Source organism: Mixophyes fleayi, chromosome 5 (assembly GCF_038048845.1).
Source record: "Mixophyes fleayi isolate aMixFle1 chromosome 5, aMixFle1.hap1, whole genome shotgun sequence".
NCBI lineage: Eukaryota > Metazoa > Chordata > Amphibia > Anura > Limnodynastidae > Mixophyes > Mixophyes fleayi.
The window spans coordinates 16,923,340-16,943,981 of record NC_134406.1 but is presented as its reverse complement, the minus strand read 5'-3'; the positions used below and the strand labels follow the sequence as shown (position 1 = coordinate 16,943,981).

General features: G+C 40.4%; 1 protein-coding gene across 1 annotated transcript in view; it reads left to right on the top strand.

Annotated features, from left to right (window-relative positions):
- Window positions 1–20,376, top strand: part of NSMCE2 (NSE2 SUMO ligase component of SMC5/6 complex) — a 168,400-nt gene extending 148,024 nt beyond the window's left edge. Inside the window, exons 5-7 of the mRNA XM_075211721.1 lie at window positions 14,713–14,813; window positions 18,415–18,521; window positions 19,876–20,376. Coding sequence (XP_075067822.1) covers window positions 14,713–14,813; window positions 18,415–18,521; window positions 19,876–19,987 — 320 coding nt within the window. The 3' untranslated portion in view covers window positions 19,988–20,376. The remainder of the gene's footprint in view (window positions 1–14,712; window positions 14,814–18,414; window positions 18,522–19,875) is intronic.
- The last annotated feature ends 266 nt before the right edge of the window (window positions 20,377–20,642 follow it).

Genomic DNA, 20,642 nt, shown 5'->3' with positions numbered 1-20,642 from the left:
GTCCAGCTAATCTGGCAGTGCACATCCTGCCTATTTTAATTAGTGTCTGTGTAAATAACTTGCCAACGTTCCTTTTTGTTGTATCTGGGTGCGTGCTGTGTTTTCTATAAACATTAATAATGCTGTTTTCATACACACAGGTCTTCTGATAAAGTGAACATTTTGACATTCCATCAATTCATTAGTACTGAGAATTTTAAGACATTTAAATATTTACACTGTACCCAATAATTACTCACAGATGGGTGAAAACCTTATTTCAGCACCTTGTCTGAATAGAACATAAACTATTTTTTGTGGGGATATATACTGTTAAGGCACATTAAGCTTATTTCCCTTTTTGTATTTTTATAACATAAAGATGAAGATGTGTAATAGGATTTTGGTAGCAGAGTTTTTTACTTTGATTAAAAAAATAATTAAAGAAGCTTCTGTTGTCTGTAGGTAACACATGGTCTGTATTTAATGTATTTATTTATATATTGGTTCATATAATTTATGTACAATGCAGTTAAATCATGTACATTGCTCCCCCACGTCTTAGGAGACTGAAATGTGACAAAAAGGTTGGTACTTAATCCACCTAAATAACCCTTTATAGCAATGATCGGCAACAAGCGTCCCTCCTAGCCGTCACCTGCAATCACCAGCTCCTTCCTGCTTTGTCAGCTGTGCCAATATATTATTACTGTTAGACGCCTCGTTCTGTGATTAAATGTATTGTTTTAACTCATCACTGAGATTATTGGTAATGTGCCGCCCTTCTACAGGTTAGAGGGCCGACCATACACCCCCTGACGTGTATGAGGTTCCTATCACTGTTTTATAGGCTGGTTGGACAAGAGCTAAGACATTAGGCATTACTAGTGAACCCAATAGAAAATAATGAGCCACTGTTTGACTAGATCTGTTTATTAAGGGGTGGGCAAAAGAAAAAACATTGACAGACAATAACAATTTACATTGACAGCCAATAACAATTTACATTGACAGCCAGTAACAATTTTGGAACCAACAGGTTTTATTAAGGAAACAGAGAAATGTTTACCATCATGAAATGACTCCTGAAAGTTAGAGGTCACCAGACATTTAGACATATTGGCTTCCTGCCTCCTGGGATTTGTCCGCTCCTAATCTGGGGTACACTGTGTGTGTATTTAATGTACCAGACTCTACATCTAGTTTATTGTAGCTTAGGTATAAAGGTGCAGTGTGATGATCATTTCAGCTAATTTTATGTTGAAAAATCTTATCAGGACACAAAGAAATAACAGTGTATGTAACATGGCTGCAGCTGTCCAGGCCACACACATTGTTGTATTTAGGGTAACAGTCACTGATAATTCAGAGCAATGATTTAAAGGTAGGAAAGTGCACCCACTGCCTTCATACACTGGAGGCAGCTCTTCTCCTGTCACGGTTGCATAGAAGTTTCATATATTATATAAATATTCTTACTTTACCATGCAGTACCGTTGGCTTTGTCTCTATCCCATAAATCCCTTGTGGCCTCCCAAACCTGTCCATTTAATTTATGTAAATGGCTCGTGGCACGGTATTATCAGGTGAGTGGAAGGTCTGACTTCATAATAGAGCAGGTAAAGGACGGCCAATCTCTAAGGTTGGGTGCACACTACAGAAAATGTCTCCCAATGTGATGTGATATCGTTAATGATTTTACAAATGACTGACAGTCCCGATCAGCAGCCGATTCCTGTGTACACACTATACACATTTTACATGATTTACCTCCAGATCTGTGCTCTTCATCTGTCATAACCATCAGCTGAAAAGGTTGTGACTCTATAAACTCTATGGAGATCTGCCTACACTGCTGGTTGGGAGTGTGTACACACTGCGGAATTGTAACGACATTGTTAGATTGTTGACCGAGATTTTTAGTCTGTTTATAAAATCAAATGATACAATGATCATTGGAACGTACACACATGTAATATCGGGCTGATTATTGTGTGATTGGCCCAATAATCAGGCTGGGCACACACTACAGGTTTTTTCACCCAACTGTTGGCTGATAGCCCGGACATAGAGATAACATAAATGTAGCGCATGTAGTACCATTAAACAAGATCAGGTTGTTAATTTGGACTTAAAGTATATTTTGTCATAGATAATGTTTAAATGTAAAGCAACAAAACATAGGATAAGGTAAAGATGCACGCCACCTTTACTGATACCAGTTATGCTACAATATTTGTATTTTCTTATCCTCCTGCAACACTTTTCGTCATCATCATCATCATTTATTTATATAGCGCCACTAATTCCGCAGCGCTGTACAGAGAACTCACTCACATCAGTCCCTGCCCCATTGGAGCTTAGTCTAAATTCCCTAATATAGACACACACACTAGGGTCAATTTTTGATTTCAGCCAATTAACCTACTAGTATGTTTTTGGAGTGTGGGAGGAAACCGGAGCACCCGGAGGAAACCCACGCAAACACAGGGAGAACATACAAACTCCACACAGATAAGGCCATGGTCGGGAATCAAACTCATGACCCCAGTGTTATGAGGCAGAAGTGATAACCACTGAGCCACTGTGCTGCCCATCTCATTTGGCCTGGCTTTATGCTTGGCCAAGAAAATTGTTTATACCTTCCGGCCATAAGGCTGGGGCTTACGGGCACTATTTTGTTTATTGACACAAAGCACTTATCACGTTGGCAGTTTTTTGGGTTTATTTTTTTTGGAGTTTTTTGTTTGTTTGTTTTTGTCACTTTATTTTTTCAAGGTGTTTGGGAGTGACATTTTATGGGCCAAGTTATCAGAGACTCCCTCTCAAAGGGAAGCTGCGACCAACCTATTGGAGAAAGAGGCACACCGTGAGCCATGTGACGGAGGAGGGCCTGAAGACCCACAATCCTCAGGGGCCATTAGGGATGGAGACAAATTGGGCCCTTTCCCTTTAGGGAAGGGTCCACAGACCCAAGCCCCCAGCACAGTCACTGCACTACACGGGGTGATTGGAGCACGCACCTCGGGCTTCAATAAAATAAAATTGTGATTTTGTACAGGACCTGAGCTTATCGACCTATACTCATACTTCCTCTTTTGCAGAACATGTCTAATTCTTATGTTAATTATTTATTTACCAACTGCAATATTTCATGTTTCAACTTCCCTATGATGGGTACATAGATATATTTTGCTTAGTATTTCATGCTTCTAAACAGGACTAGCTTCATAATTTTGCTAATTTTGGCCCCTTCGTGTACACCTGTATTTCTTGAGACTCTGCTGCAAATAACTTCTTCCAGGATCACTGTTCATGCTTATTTTCCCCTTAATGTGATCAGTAAGTATTACCACCCACACCTGACAGTTATATGAACAGTACCTACGTTCTGTTTATCTTCTGTTACCAGTTACTGATTTAAACCATTTTCCATGCAGCATCCAGTGAAGGACATAATGACCCCTAAAGGATGCCCATGTGGTTTAATAGCGATCGTTAGTCACTTGGTTGTCCCCCACAACTGTAGCCATGAGAGGGAATGTAAAAGGAGCTACTATGGATCATTCCTGTTCACTGAACTTCCTTTGAACTATTCGGTACTTAATCATGTAATATGTTTAATTCTTTAGACAATGGGGTGGGGGGGGGGTTATAAAAGTGCAAAAGTAAAGCAGCAAGAAGGTAATGTGCAAAAATGCTAAATATTTCTAAAAACTGTCAGATTTTATAGACCGATTTTGGAAATGTCCCTCACCAGGCCTTTAGTACAGACGCCAGGTATTTGTTTTTAGCCACAAATGTCACTTTAGGTAAATGTCACTCACAAGGTTGTGCTGGTTACACCACACAATGTTATCTAAGTCCCACCCCTGCATAGTCTGCTTTATAGGTAGACAGCTCCGCTGAGCCATATTATTGCCATTAAAATAATTTGCAAAATAACTTTCATTGAGGCTTACCTCCTCTCCACTCATCGTTTCATTAAATTGCTCAAGTAAACTTGAAAGAAGACTCTGATTGAGGCGGTATGGTCCATTGACATGAATTGATGAAGATCTGATGCTGAGCCGCTATGTCTCAGGTTACCACAGCAAAGAACATATCAATTCCTCCTATATGTTAATTAAAATAAATATTGTGGGCAGTTCTGATAAAGGCCGACCGTCTGCCAGTAATGGATGCTATGCAGACTAGCGGTGAACCGGTCATACCTCCAACTTTTTGACCTGCGGGATAAAGGAACACAGTCCTCAAATTGGGACTTTTCTGTCTCTATCGGGACGGTTGAAGCTTTGGCCAATCAGATACTGTTATTTTCCTGGGACAGTTTAGAGAACCAAAGCCGTCATCCAGTTGGTTGCTGTGGGTTATAGCACATTTTCTTTTTGTGCAACTCTTTCCAAAAATGTCCCAGGTTTGTTGTAGAAATAAAATAACTTTGCATGGTATCATTAATATGTTTTATTTCTTTAGCTTTTGGGTTAAATGCCCAATAAACGCATCATTATAATCTGGACAACCTGTGGCTTCCCGGCTGTTCTGAATCTGCCGTTACTTGGCAGGACATTCTGGGACTTGTAGTTCAGCAACAGCTGGAATTCAAAACCTGATTTACAGAATTATTTGTAAAGTTAATAATAATGTAAGCTCCAAATTGACACCATAGTAATGTGGTGCAAACACTTCCATCAGCTGTTAGTTCTTTTCAATGATATTTTATTCTATAAATTGCAATATTTCCTAATGACAGTGGGATCACTAGACAAGCATTGATATAGCAACAATAAATATATGCAGATAAGAGGACTGGCGGACAGGCTGCATGTTTTATGTTTGTCAGATCTTTATTGTCCTTGAACCCAGAATAATTAATATAATAAAAATGCAATGCTATTATTGGTGCGCGGTGGAGAAATGGCATTGTTTACAGTGGTCTTTGCGGGAGCTATACTTGGACCGTACGCCTGTTGATAAGAATTTAGATGCTTCCTTCCTCACTCCCTTCCTTCCCCTTCAATGCCTACATTGAAGTGCAGTTCTGCCCGAGACTCGCTGTAAATCTGTCATATTGTAAGACTGGAGGCATTTCACCCCAGCATGACCAGACCTTGATCTGTCTCCTTAGAGAACATTTACACTGATAGTGGATTAAAGTTAAGCGTGCTCCAGCCCACAGTATTTTTATATTAACTAGTTGGTATAGGGGTTACAAAAGTGTTACAATTTAGGATGGACTATTTACTAACACAGTGCAAGGGTGCGGTAACCAGTGGAGATTATTGTGGTGATGCTCTTTTTCTGGAGGATAAAAGATCTCAGACCTCAGGAAAACTAGGGATCGCCCCCAGAAGGGCTAACTGGCTTTAAAAAAATAATTTCAGGGAGATTGTGTAAACGCCTAAGTGTGTCGCTGCTGAAGGAGGTGTGAACATGCCGGCAGTTTGGGAGGCACTGTGGGGATCCACAAGGAAAATGGAGGATTATTTGAAGGGTATCTCCATGCCGTACCACTAGAGTGTGGCATGACGATCATGCACGGGGCTTGTGGCTCTCCTTTTACCCAGTGCAAAGCCGCTCTCCAACATCTTCCTAAATACACAGGCAATGCTGCTGTGTGCACTACTGTTAGGAGCAAGCAGTTGTCCTTAATGAGCAGAGCAGTGTGAAGCGGGACATACCTTCCCAAAATCTGGACTGTCGCACCAGAATCAAACTGTGCTGTACTCCCCTACCTGTTATTACAGATTTCACTACCTGCTGCTGATATCATAAACTCAGTAGCTGCTTCTCTGGAGCACGGAAAGGGATAAGTACATGAAATCTGGAAAGTCTACCCATGAGTGAACCACTTAAACCTCTGTTCCTCCAACCATCCCCAAATTAAAATCTCATTTTATAATTAGACCTCCCTAGCTGCATCCATCCCAGGCATTAAATTAATAGCATTGAAATGTAATAAATAGAACAAAACCTGCCCTAATGTTACATTTATATTACTCACATTTAATAAATAAAGCTATATACTCTGTAAGATCCACTGCAGCGTGCATTAAAGTGGCCGCAATTCTGCCGTACACAGATGTAGGTCCCTATTTCATTAAGGAAAGTAAGGGAAAGCAATGAGTAAGTCTTCTCCTGGACAAAACCATGTTACAATACAAGGGGTGAAAATTAGTTTATTATGTTGCACATAAGAAATACTGTCTCTCTTTTTCATGTAGCACACAAATACTTGATAGCTTTATTTATATATAAATCTGTCCACACATTTTAAATTTAACTACACATCCAATGTAACATGATTTTGCCAAGGTACAAAGTTGCTTCTTTTTTTTTGCTTTACTTTTCTTAATGAATTGGGCCCGTAATTGTTACTCTGCTCCCCAGTGTTTCCTCTTTGGTGGGGCATTGTCAGAATAACTCTGTGGAATTGATGATACCTGCCAGCAGTTGGCGCTACTGAGTACTGAGGCGCGGAGTCTAACACGCCCCTGGTTTTCACCAGGAACCCCCGCAAGGAGGTATGGACTTCGCTGCAAGGGACGCGCAGGTCGCGGCCCTCCGTATCAGTCAGCTGCCGAGGTAACAATTGAGGCAGCGGTGACAGCCCACCAGGATACAGGATGGAAGAGTAGTCAACAAGCCGGGTTACAACCAGACGAACGGATATAGCCAAATCAGAAGCAGGAGAATGCTCAGGAAGCCGGGTCAATACCAAATATCAGTCTAAGCCAGAATCAGGAACCGAAGGAGAAGTCAGGAACAAGCCGGGTCAGAATCCAAGTAACGGCAACACAGGAACAAACGCTGGAGCAAGGCTAAAGACCAAATACTCTGGCACTAGACATGTGTCAGAGGCTGCTTTATATACCCAAAGGTGCCTCCTGATAGGGTTAGGGTTATTTTGGCGGTAACACATGCTGGCTGCAGACAGGTGAGCAGAGATAGCGTCCTGCTGGTAGGCAACAGGACGTGGTTGCTTGGAAAGTGCAGGCGTCTGTCTCCTGCACCGAGTGTCAGTGCGGAGACGGCGCCTGACAGGCATAGAGTGATGGTGGTAATCACGCTGTGTTCCGACTACCGCTTCTCTGTCCGGCCAGGTTTCAGGGAGATTACCAGATTCTCTCAGGGAGTCCGTGGTTCTCCTACTATTACTAGAGTCTCCCAGAGATTTTTGGTAGAGTCGGTAAGCATACATAATGGTAGTGCCACTTTCTGCGCTCACAATATATGTTCTCCGGAAGCCAGGGTTTCACCTGCCTATTACAAGCAGTGTAAAGGTCAGAAGGTCGTACACACAGATGTTGGAAAAACAATGCTAGTTAAAGCATAGACAAAATTTTGTGCGTTATTCTCACTTTCACAGAGCTGTAAATGTGCGTTAATGCATTAGAAGAGCCTTTTATGAATGTTCATCTACACCGTAGTGTACAAAACTTAGATGGTTATCCCTGTGGTATCTGAACATATTACAGCATGTTAATGTGCTTATTACAAATAGAGTAATGCTGAAGTAGCCCACTTTGTATTCTGAAGCATTTTTATGTTGCCATGCAATGTAAATGAGCCGTGAAAACATTTACTGATTGAACACATGAAGAGAAGCTTTCACTACACCCATTGTCATTGCACTAGACTGCAGTTTAGTGATGATACTGATTCAGAATGCCATTGGGACAGACCACTTTGTATACAACACAGCGTTATGACATAGAAGGTTACAGCAGATAAGCAATAACTTGTTTAACACTTTTGCATAACAAACTGGTTTTGCCACTAGTGCTCAATGATTAGCACAGGAGATGACATATTTCTCCAGAATTATCACTGCTGGGGATCATATCTGCTAATCATAGGGACAATATGTGATAATTAGTGAGCAGAAGACCCCCAGGGCTTTCCTGCGAGTGCACAGGTCAGTGATGCAGAAGTGTTACACCGTGTTCCAAGCACAAGTCACCTGTACCTGTTACTAATTTGCACAAGAGTATAAACTGATTTGGCAGGTTTTCCTAACCCTACTGAATGATAGACAAGGGTGATAAACAAGCTGGGCTGTAGCATTGGTACACGAAAAGGTATCATTAATCTAATTGTGTCATGCTAGGATTTGTGCAATGTGTGAAGTCCGAAATGATATAGGGTTTACCTTATTCAGTCACGCTTGGATGATGAAATAAATTCTCAAGGATTTTTGAGATTTTCACCCCAGGCACAGTTTCTGGTGTAAAAAGCAGTATACAAATATACAGATATTTGAACATTTTAATTAGCAGTCATTACTAATACAGTCAAGGTATTAAAAATGTGTACAGATGCAGCCACTATTAGCAGATGATCATTGATATCACTTTGTCTAAACTCACAAAGATTTCTGTCTGGCAAATTCTTAAAGCCTAAAGCAATCTGTTTTGGAACAGTTTAGTTAGCCCCTCAATCTCTGTTGTACAGAGAATATTTGTCTTTCACATCAGTCCCTGCCCATTGGAGCTTACAGTCTAAGACACATACAGTAGTATTAATTTTGTCAGCAGCCAGTTAACCTACTAGCATGTTTTTGAAGTGTGGGAGGAAACCGGAGCACCCGGAGGAAACCCACGCAAACACGGGGAGAACATACAAACTCCACACAGATAAGGCCATGGTCGGGGATCGTACTCATGACCCCAGTGCTAACCGCTGAGCCACCGTGCTGCCCGTTACAGTCATGTTACCAAGTGCTCTGAAGTCTGTGTTTGGACCACTTACCCAATAGCAAGTTCAGTCATTGTCCCAGGTACCCCCAGTACCTGCCCTGCAAATAGTAGAAGCATAACAATGCATCAGTTCACTTGGGCCAGGTGACGTCATGAGGTGCAAATGTTAAATATAGATTCAGACCACAAAAAGGCTGCCCGCTGTGTACAGCAAAGAGATACACAGCCGCCAGTCCAGAGCTGCCTTTCATTCATATATTAATGAGTATATATCTGATTACAACCCACACTTCCGCCTTCTCTCCCCGCAGATATGGAAATGATAAATGTCACTAATGAAATCTCATTGATGAAAACATTTGTGGAATGAGAACAGATGCGTCTCCGTTTCATTATTCACCCCTCCCTGCTGCTACCAAATGGTCCCAGTCTTAGTCATATGTATTGTGCCAGGAACAAACAGTTGGGCAGGAGACACCCAGGAAAACATGAGATTCCTGGCTTGAACTGTTTGTTTTGCTTCTTTTGTTGTTGTTTGTTGTTTTGAATTATTTGTAGTAAACATACAAAAATGGTCAGTCTGTTGTTCTGCGTCCTGCGTTCATGGTCACTTGCACTATAGGCTTGCTCCTTTAATTGTAAGTTTAACTACTTTCATCATTCAGTCCCAATGATGTAACCCAGTGATGGGCAACAGACGTCTCTAAAGCCAATTACGGCCCCGAGTTCCTTTACTGTCAGATGTGTTTGTTATAGCTTGTAGTACTCATTTAAAATGCCTGCTGATATGTTATTTGCAGTTTGTGTCTCTTTCTTTGATTACCCTTAATCTCAGTAAAAATAATACAGTTAATGTGTGGTCCTTTTGAAGGTTAGAGGGCCGCATCACGCGACCCTCCAAGTCTTCCAGGTTGCCCATCGCTGCACTTACCCCTTTATATTGTACTGTAGCTGGTCACATGGGCAGAACCTGCTGCCCCTACACATGCTGAAGTTTGTTTTGCCCTTTCGTGATGTGATGAGAATGGAGGCAAGCGGGAAGCTGCAGGCTAACGGTTAGATGGAATGAGCAGGGTCCTCCAGCAGCACAAGTTAATGATGTGAGGCTCCTATAGATCTAGTGTGGGAGATAGTCAAATAGTCAGTACATCCAAGTTGTTTTGATGTTTCCCCTTTCTTAGCTTCATTCTTTTTATCTACGGTTTTGAAGTCAAATTGCCATTTGTCCAAAAATTAAAATACTTGAGGGTGGGTCGGAGTGACTTTATGTTGCACTCCAGCGAGAGACGACCACACTGTGGTGAAAGTTGAGAGAATATTTGAGAAAATGACTAAAACTTTATTTTTACCTAAGAGTTATATAAAATACTTGTGCTGTTTTACTGAATGAAATAATGACATACATTACATTAGAGTCTTTATTCAGGTAGCTCTACATTGAGACCGCTGATTGTTCCCCATATACTAGAAGTACACACTGCTTCCTAGGTACTGCTGCTATTAGCAGATACTCTCTCAGAAAGATAAGAGTATTACAAAGGTTTTGTAGAGATACACTGGCCCTACACGACTGAGATCCACAAATTGGGGTGAGACACACAAACTTCTCAGGGTTTTCTCTTTGTACTGTTTACTCAGCAGTGCAAAAATGTAAGGTTTTTTTTTCCTGTACAAGATTTCCATGGGTGGGAGGACGTTGCTGCTTTACTGTAAAATATCATAGCATGCAAAATTGTGCATATTTGCAGGGGTTTTCCTGTAGAGTAAATAGTGTTCCTAAATGGTATTGAAAGTGCTTAATTACAGGACACTATATAAACAGTGTCATATTCAACCTCCCACCCCGGATTCCTCATAGTCCCAACCTCCCTATGTATAAATTGGTCAAAGAAAAAATGCCTAAGACCTAAATTTTATTCTGCCATTAATCATGAATGATGATTTATACTCATAGGAAAAATAAATTGTGTGTGTGTATGTATATAATAAATATTTTGCAATAAGACCATAGTTGCTTACTCTCCCATCTTGTCCTTAAGACTCCTGGGGAGAGCGTTGCCAACTTCCACAACCTGCCCACTTCCTTAGTGAAGCGGATGGGGGGGGGGGGTCCTTAATGACTTGATTCACATCATATTGCGTCATACTGGCTTTTTCTCAGATGCTGCCCACTGCCTAACCCTGCCTATATATTATATTGCAGCTTACTACTCTCTGTACAGGAGGTTTCACTCTGTATATATTTTTACGTAGAGGATACTTAATAAAGCTTACAGTTGACAAAAAACGCCGGCGGTCCGTGCTGGGACTTGTAGTTCTGCAGCAGCTGGCGTGCCATCGGTTTGGTAAGCCTGTGCCGGTAGACGTCTGTAGTGTTTACACAAATACATCTATTTGTTTTCCATTGGAGGAAGTTAAATGTCAGATATCGCGTTGTTTGTTATGTTCTTGAAAGGTGCATGAACAGCATCCATATGGGTCATTGTCAACCTGGTTTTGGCTGATCCAAGTTTGTATGAAAAGATCTATTTTAGTTGGGCGCATTATTACATTTAAAGTAACCAGACCAAAGAAAGAGACCACAAGATTGTTGTGATTGCTAAGCTTCTCTCCCCAGTGAGCAATACTTCTGGGTGTGGATTGTAACTAGGAGTAATAATAACGAGCATGCATGGGAAATGGTGTGATAAATGTCTTCATACCTGTAATAAAGAAGATTGGAAAGAGGCTGTTACTCATCTGTAGCAGCTCTGTGACTCAGAGCCACCCCTTTATGTCAATGAACAGGATCTTTCTCAGTAAAGCACAGAATTAGCTCACGCTAGTCATCATTTCTGTGTTTGATGAATAAGGAATACAAGTAATAACATGCATAGTGTATATTTATATTCTCGTGTTTATTCTGGTGATCAGGAGGAGATAAGATGGTGTTTTAGAATAGCCTGATGCAGGGATGTCACTGCCACATGTTGCCATCATTAAGTGTACATCTGACACTCAGCCATTTGGTGGGCTTTATCAGTGTACAGTCTATCCCTTCTCTAGGGTCTTGTGGCGTCACTAGTCCCTACTGAATGGACAGACTACCTTCTCATAAAATGCCTGTCTCCCCTGTGTGCCCCTCTTATATCTAATTCTTTACAAGTGTTACACAATTAATAAGCATTTGATGTTACTGGGCAATCTCTCCTAATGTCTACTTTGACAACTAGTGGGTCTGCTTGGCCAGTCTCTATCTTTCTTTATACTGAGTAAAAATATACTAGACTCTTCACGTGAATAATTTTAAAGCCGTCCTACAGGTAAATGCATGGAAATTATATCTGTTTGTATATACGGCTGTCACTTCACGTAAAGAGCTTGTTTGAGTCATGCAAGACAGTAGCTATGTACCCAGTATGATATGTGGGAATATGGGCCGATTGTTACCCAATGGTAAGCATTTTGATTGATGTTTCTGAGTGTATGATTTGAGTGTTTATTTCAGATTTATTCCTTCATATTACTCCAGCTCTTCTCACACACAAGGAGGATATGGTTATGTTCCTTGAAGAGAACCTGGCCATGAGTCCTCTTTAGGGAACATAAGCATTGATTTAAACTTTTTTGCTTGACTTGCATCTTGTAGTTAGTAAAACGTTAAAACCACCGGCCTAATATTGTGTAGGTCCCCTTCGTGCCGCCAAAACAGCTCTGACCCGTTGAGGCATGGACTCCATAAGACCTCTGAAGGTGTCCTCTGGTATCTGGCACCAAGATGCGTTAGCAGTTGGGGCCTCCATGGCTCGCACTTATTTTTATAGCACATCCCACAGATGCTCGATCAGATTGAGACCTGGGGAATTTGGAGGCCAAGTCAACACCTTGATCTCTTTGTCAGGTTCCTCGCACCATTCCTGAACAATGTTTGCAGTGTGGCAGAGTGCATTATCCTGCTGTAAGAGGCCACTGCCATCAGGGAATACCGTTGCCATGAAGGGGTGTACTTGGTCTGCAGCAATGTTTAGGTCCCACCTCGCAACCTACAGGAGGTAAAGGATCTGCTGCTAACGCCCTTGTGCCAGATACCACAGGACACCTTCCAAGATCTTGTGGAGTCCATGCCTTGATGGGTCAGAGCCGCTTTAGCTGCATGCGGGGCACCTACACAATATTAGGCAGGTGGTTTTAATGTGACTGATCGCTGTATATAGAAATAAAATCTGTCTACAGAATAATTTATGTAGTATGTTTTGGTGAAGACTTTTATATAAAATTTGTGTGCGTAAACTTGCCCTTTGATTGCCAGTTATTTAAAGATAATCTGAATTGGGTGGTCAGTTGGGATATGTGCTTTTTTTATACCAGTTTGCAAGAATTGGTGCCTGGGTAACTGCCAGAATGTAGCACAGCACGAGCAGAATTTCTAGCAGATGACATGGAGCATAATCACACAGGTCAGGATGACACAGCACAGAAAGTTTCTTAACTTTTCCAGTAGAAGAATTACAAGCGGTCTATTATCTATGAACGTCTTCTAGGAAATGAGAGAATATTTCCCGGCTTTAATACCAGCCTATATCTTCTGTTTTCAAGAAGGGTTTTCAGTTTATATTGTCCAGGCATGCACTCTTCTAATGGCTTAGCAGAAAAACACGTGTCATATATATATTATATTGTAACTAAGCAGGCAGCAGTTTTCCATACTGCACATGGGAACATGGGAAACTTCTTATAAATGATTTGCAGAAAACAAGAATAGATTTGCAATGAGCACTTAAGGGTGGAACGTTGACTTGTTGCCCCTTTTATTAAACACAACCGTGACCTTGTGTGCCAAGGATTCGCTCAGATGGCCTGTGTGATTTTGAACAATTTTTTTTGCAGTAAAGTTACTCAAAAACTTTACACTTTTAGGAACACCTTCACTACTTTTCCAGATTTAAGCCACCCATGCTGGGTCCAGTTTGTTCCGTTTGATGGGTTTGAGAGACCAGTGTACTATGAATTAGTACACATAACACAAGACTAACATTGACATGAAGGAAGACGTGTCCTTTTTTCACATCCAAATTAGTCCTCTGTTATGAAAAACACTCTGTACAAGGCATCTGCTTCTTGCTCATAGCGATCATTAATCTATAGTGCTCTGGCTTCACCAACTCTATCGTAGGAGAAATGTAACACATTGTGTGTGGATTGTATTTTCCTTTTTACAATAAACATAAATTTTCTCTTAATAGTTGAGTAACATGGTAATATATAAAAGTACAGTAACATTAGCACAATATTCTCTAAATGACCTATAGTTAAGTAATTTTTTGGCCGTTTCTTCAAAATGTTGTTATATTAAACCATGATTTAAAAAGTGGTGTTAAAATGTCAGTGATAAAATCTTTAAAAATAATGCATTTTCCATGTAAGATTTAAAATGTTGTTTTTCGGTGCAAAAAAACTTTGTGTTATTTTGAGATTAAACATTGTTTAATGTCATTTTTTTTTTTTTAATCTTGGTTTTACTGAAGATGAACATACTGTTCCGTTTCCGAATCTGTCTCGTTTCATTTTACACTTCTATTTTATTTGTGAGACAGTTCTATAAATGTAGTGTTATTTTTGGATGCTGTTTTTGAAGTAGTTTAAAACCACACTCTTGTTTGTGATTTGTGTTACTAAACTGGAGATAAATGTTATTTATTTTACAGAATATGTTTTTAATTTAAAACCTTTCACCCAGAACTCAAAGTTAATTTAATGAAAATGTATCTTCACTTATCTAGAAGCTCCGTTTAATAACGGCTGATGACTTTGTATGTAAGGTGCCACACAGATCCGTAGCGCCGTTCAATGTGTCTGATGGCTGAAGTACGGCAGGGCAGATATCTGCACTAACTGTTTCTGGGTTTACAGACTTGTCTATTAATGTGTAATATGCTAATTCCCCCTGAAATGTTACAATGCACACCGAGCAATAGGTACAGATTGTGTAATCCTATCACAGCCCCATAAATCCTGTAAGATAGTAGTAATGACAATGTTTCTCCTTGTCCCCTAGTGGGTGTGTCACCGCCCCCCGCAGACGAAGGATTGGAAGATGAAGACGAGGAGATCGCCGTCACCCAGAGCACTGACAATTTCACTTGTCCTATCACACAGGTATATTGCTGCAGGTTGTCTCCGGACCTGTCGTGTGTTATGTAGAACTATAAATATCTGACAGGTTTAGTTATAAGATACAGCTGATGCATTGCACACAGTGCTGAAAATAGAGCAGATATTGGGATCATTAATCACAGTGCTCACATCGTGCTTGGGGCTTAGTCCTTCAAAAGGAGAAGGACCCCGTTCCTCCCCATTTCTCCAGGAGCCAGAGAGGGACAAGGGTCTTCAGGCCCACCTCCTCCGCAAGGCTTGGTTGGGCCTGTCAACCAAATGCCTTCCCCTGGCACTGGAGTCTTCAAACCCCCCCTGTAAGGAGGGCCCTTCAACGACCTGGGGAGGATGATCGCCCATAAGGGTCCCACCTTCCACTGTGAAAAACACAGACACACACACACACACACACACACACACACAAATAAAACTTGCAAAGCGTAAAATAAATAAGAGCCTTTTTGATCAATGTTGTCATGGGCTTCATTGGCCTTTAACCCCAATTTCATCCCCCCTCCTGTATTAGTATTATTATACTAGCACACAGTAATATCCACAGTGCCAGGAGCACCATGTGCTGCTTTTTGTGCTCAGTGGATATTACTCGGGAGGTGCCCTGGATTATGGATCAGTGGTTTTCAGGGTAATGCTCATGGTGGTCAGCAAGTTCTGACCCTGTGATGTCAATTCCTGGATAACTGATCTGTTCATATCTGGCTGAAAGCTGACTTCATCGCCCATTTAGTTTAAGACGAGAACAATGTGATCAGGTGTTGCAGGCTAAAATCATTGTTTAATAGTTATTTATGTTGGGGAGAAAAGCATGTCCACCAAATTAAACCCTTCAAGATGTATTTACTATCACAATGGAAAGGGTAAAGTCAGGGCAATAACACTATGGAACTCTTAATCAAAGGAGGTGCTGGTGGTAGGCTATAAGAAGTGATGGCGCCTACTCTGTAATTAGTCAATGTCCTTGTTTTATCAGTGCTCCTACAAATGGCAGTGACAACACATTCACTACTTCCACTTACTGTAAAGAACCTTTTTCACAGCTGGAGATTCACTCTCCCTTCTACCACCATGTGTCCCCGGTAGACCCACCCTGCACTGTACCGATATCTATTGTAGATATCGACCTTTGCATACAGCAGCCATTCTCCCCAAGTGTCACAGGTTTTTAGGTCGCTGACCCTGTTTATTTATGTGGATGTGCCTGAATTCAGGAATATACCAACATTTACCCTTCTGTGGTCTATGGCACCACAGTGTTACGTTGTAGACTTGATTCTGAATGTAAGCTTGTCATGAGTACAACATGATTATTTTACGGACTACCCCCTGGGAATTCAGAGGCTGAGTGACGGCCAGTGAAGAAGATACAGGATTATTTATAAAATATAAATCTGAGTAATCAAATGCATTTTGGTGATTTACAAGGTTTTGTTTTTTTTCTACCATGGATTCTAAAAATAAAAATACATCAAATTTTTCCATGCAAGTCACTGTTACAGAACAGGTGTTACAGTTGCCCTTGGCTGTAGTGAAGGCTATCTCCTTGGCACAACAATGCATGTTTTCAACCCTGTCATTGGATGATTACTATGTCTGTTAGACACCACAAAAGGGGAAAAAAAAATCAGTTATGACATATTTGTGTAATATTGTCATGTTTCCTGGAGTCTCAGCAGTTCTTAGAGAAACCCTCTAATTGTAATGAAGGTATTTAAAGTATCTCTCATTTAGGAGCCAAGAACGGGCTGCTCCTTGTATCTGGCAGGAGAATGCATGCCTCACTAGTAATTAGTTGTAAGGGCCCCGTGTAAACATCTTGTGTTGCACGCACTTTTTATATGCACACTAAACATACACGGAAGTAACTCTCACTTTAAATGATGGGGAAGATAGAAGTGCTCTTTAACCCTAGAAAGGCACAAGTCCATAGGGCCAGTGCTTTTATACAGGTGACTTCTAATGTCCATTATAATTTAAGTAGGAGATGCATTAATAATAAATGTTAAAGAGAGAACATTGAAAGCCACCACTTATACAGATATTGTTACCAGAATTTCTACATAGTTTTTTGCCACTTGGGCAACGTATAGACTTAATTTCTTATATATGACCGTTCCAGAGTTGTATATAGTAATCTATATGTGGAGAAATTTTTCAGCCTGAGAAAACAATATTGTAAGTTATGAACAAATCAACTCCACTTTTCTTACTGTTGCTTATTTTTCCAGTTGTGATATTCTAAAATGTAAAAGGCTCAGATCAATATTACTAATGTATATTTAAGACCCTATTAGTTTTCTGGCATGCTTTACACATTTCAAAATGTTTGAAGTATCCAGAGTTATTCCGATGTCGGCTACGTGATTCCGTTAATGCTGCAACTTGACATTGCCGCTACTTAAACAATAAAGTACAGTTTGTTTCCATATTGGTTGTACGATAAAAACATAATGCAGACACTTTGTGCTTTCCTTGTAATAGTTTTTTTTTTATACATGGGGCTCAAGTAATCACTTTTCATCCAACGTCTTCCATTTCAGTGTTTTAAAGTAGACCTAAAAAAGCTCTGCGCATGCGTCAGAACAGAACGTCCGCCAGTGGACGTAAATGCATGCAAATCATGTCTGCATACAAAGGACACTTATGGCTGCCTACGACTTGAAGGACAAAACGGGGTTGGGAAGAGGTGGGCAGATGTAGGCAATGTATAGTAAGGGAATGCCCAGGACGTGCCTACACAGATGGGGCCGACTCACGTTCTGGGTATCTCCTAAATACGTGTTTTTTAGCCGTATCCTTTACACCAGCTACAGGGGAGGTGTAAGTGCAGACTGATAGTGATGACTACACGTATGCATCCCAGAACATGTGTTTGCAAGTATGAGATACTATAAAAATGCATTTTATGTACAGTACATACTAAATTATGTATTTCATGGAAAAAAGTGTGTTTGTTCTGTCTGCATCCGACAAGTAACGTGTAGCCAAAGCATACTTATACCCATGTTTAAATGGAAACTTATCTTGCGTACAGGTTATGTGCAGGTTTATTAAAGGCAAGTTACGTTCACATAGCGTTCAAAGATGAATGAGGCCCTATATGTATAATTACAACCACACTAGCCAGGGATACATAGGATGAGACATGCTGTCTGATGTCATTCATAAATATCCAGATGTGAAAAGCAAAAACAGCACATCCATAAAAATATATAATAGTAATAATAATGTAAAGTTACAAAGTATAAAACTACTACTACACATATTAAGTTACAGTCACCAATGTGCTGTCCTGTTATTGCATTTACTATCTCAACCTATATCCAGCCTATACGTTCACCAGGAAGGAGTGACATCAGTGAAGCAGGAGGAGCTGGCTGTTAAGCTGGATTGTTGTCAATATTGGTTAAAGTTGCACAATGGCTGCTAACACTGCATGCGGGTGATGCGTCCGCTTAAACCAACTCACTAGCGGCAGTCCTCTGCTTAGACCGCGGTGTCTGTTGTGTTAGATCCTCTGTGTTCTTGCTTACTCTGACATTTCAGTTTTATGATAGTTTTGTGGTGTTAACCTGTCCTCTAATCACAGTTGGAGATGGTGAACCCAGTAAAAAACAAAGTATGTGGTCACTCGTACGAGAGAGAAGCCATCGAAAGGATGATTGAAAACAAGCTTCAAAAGGGTAAATCAGCCAGGTGAGTTCCCCAATAACAAGCTTTTATTCTTGGTGTAATGTAGAAGTAACTTCATTGTGAAACTTGCTGCTTCCTTGTACGACTAGACTTGATCTGTATTTCCCTTTCACTTGGCACTTTATAGTCCCCGGATGTGACTCATGCCAAGATAATGATATAAAATTGTAATTATGGACGTTGTGCACCCTCTCGCCTGAGAACGCTGGTCCAGTAGCGAAGTTTCAGGGTCTCGCTCTGTGTTGCGGATGAACTCTCCCTCCCACTTGGCTGGAGCGACCTTTATTTACCGTACATCCGGCCTAGGAGCCATTGTTAGACATCACAACACTTTTTAGCTTTGATCAACCCAAGTGCAAGTTACACAATAAAAGCGGATGTCTGGGATGGCTTCAGTCTTAGGGAATTCTATGTTAATGTTTAGTGAAATAAATACTTTATTGGCACAGGATACACTACAGTAATATGTTAAAACAAGACATTTAATCAAAGAAAGAGACAGCTGTCTGTAATAACATATCGGCAGGCATTTTTAAGTGTTATATTTTATAACAAACAATTCTGACAATAAAGCAGGAAGGAGCTGGGGGCCACAGGTGTAGGTACAGAGGGCCACTTGCGGCCCATCACTGGTGTAGATGGTAAAGGGCATTGCAAGTCCAACTCCTAGAATCTACTCTAAATAATTTTCACCTGAAGGGGCCCTTAAAGGTCATGTTCCAGTTTGTGGACCTCATGTACTGAAATAGACTCATAGGGTCATATTTGTTAGTGCCCCTACCTAGCTTTGATATGAATGAATTTGTCTACGGCTTTGAAAGTAGGTGACGTGACAGTAGGGACAAGCCGTATGGTGATACGATGTAGCCAGTGGGTCAGAAGTCCATTACCAGATATTACCATAGTGTCTACTTCCGTTAAATACATTAAGATCACAGAAGGTTGACACATCCCTTATGCCAACAATGGTCAACAGCTGGATTTCAAACCATAGATCACTTCTATAGTCACCAGGGCCTATATTCATGTGTAATAGACAGGGCTGGCTAGAACCAAGTACACGGGTGGGGATTATTCTTATTGGGATCACCCCTGGTTGTATTGTGGTTAATCTATGGCTGCAGTAACTAAAATGCACAAGTTAGGAATGAAGCGGAGATGCTGTAAGTATTGTTTAAATGGTGTACGAACAATTGTGTAATCTGTTTTGGGGGTTTTTTTTAAATCACTTTCTTGCATGAATGAGGTATGTCCTAAAACGGGCACTGTAGTAAGATATATTGTTATATACGTCATTCTGCTCTACACAGAGTCAGTCATTTCCATTTATAATCTGATTACATCTGTTGTCTTCCAGGTGTCCACAAATTGGCTGTGATCACTCTAAAATGAATATATCGGATCTCGTTCCAGACAATGCTCTAAAAAGAGCTATTGAAATACATAGCAAAAAGCAAGGTCGTCACTGAGCTGCGAATCGGCCCCAATCCCCCCAAAAAAAAAAAAAATCTAGTTATGTACCTTCTAACTAAATTTCAGATTACAAACACTTTGCAATACTGATGAAACAGCAGCAAAGTAGAAGTTTTGAGTAATACATACTCGTCTATTTAGTCATCCGTGCTTGCATTACTTCTGCAAGTAACGTTGTTGTTTGTTAATAAAACTGTTGTCTTTATACTGTTCAACATCTTATTTATATAATTTCAAATAATTCTAATTTATTTTTTTTCATTCCCAATAATGTTTTTGCATTAATAACAATAATTGGATCTTCGTTTACAAAGGTTCCTTTTCCCGATTTCGGGTAATTCTGTTGAGATAATGGGAAACTTTCAATAAAGAGAAGACTTGGTAATGAAGGATTCTTATTGTGAACAAATAATTTAATATAATGGAATGACAGCAGGAGAATTCGTTTTATACTATTAAGTGGCAGATTAAGATGGACTTGGTCCTCCACAATTTCAGTCATAGTGCATGTCAATTGGCGTATTTTTGGATACAAACCATAAAACACAGGTTAGTAGACAAAGTTCCTGACACACACAGTAATATACATGGTAGATGTTATAAATTATGAGTTCTATGGGCTGTTTTGGTCAGAGAAGATTATCCTTATAG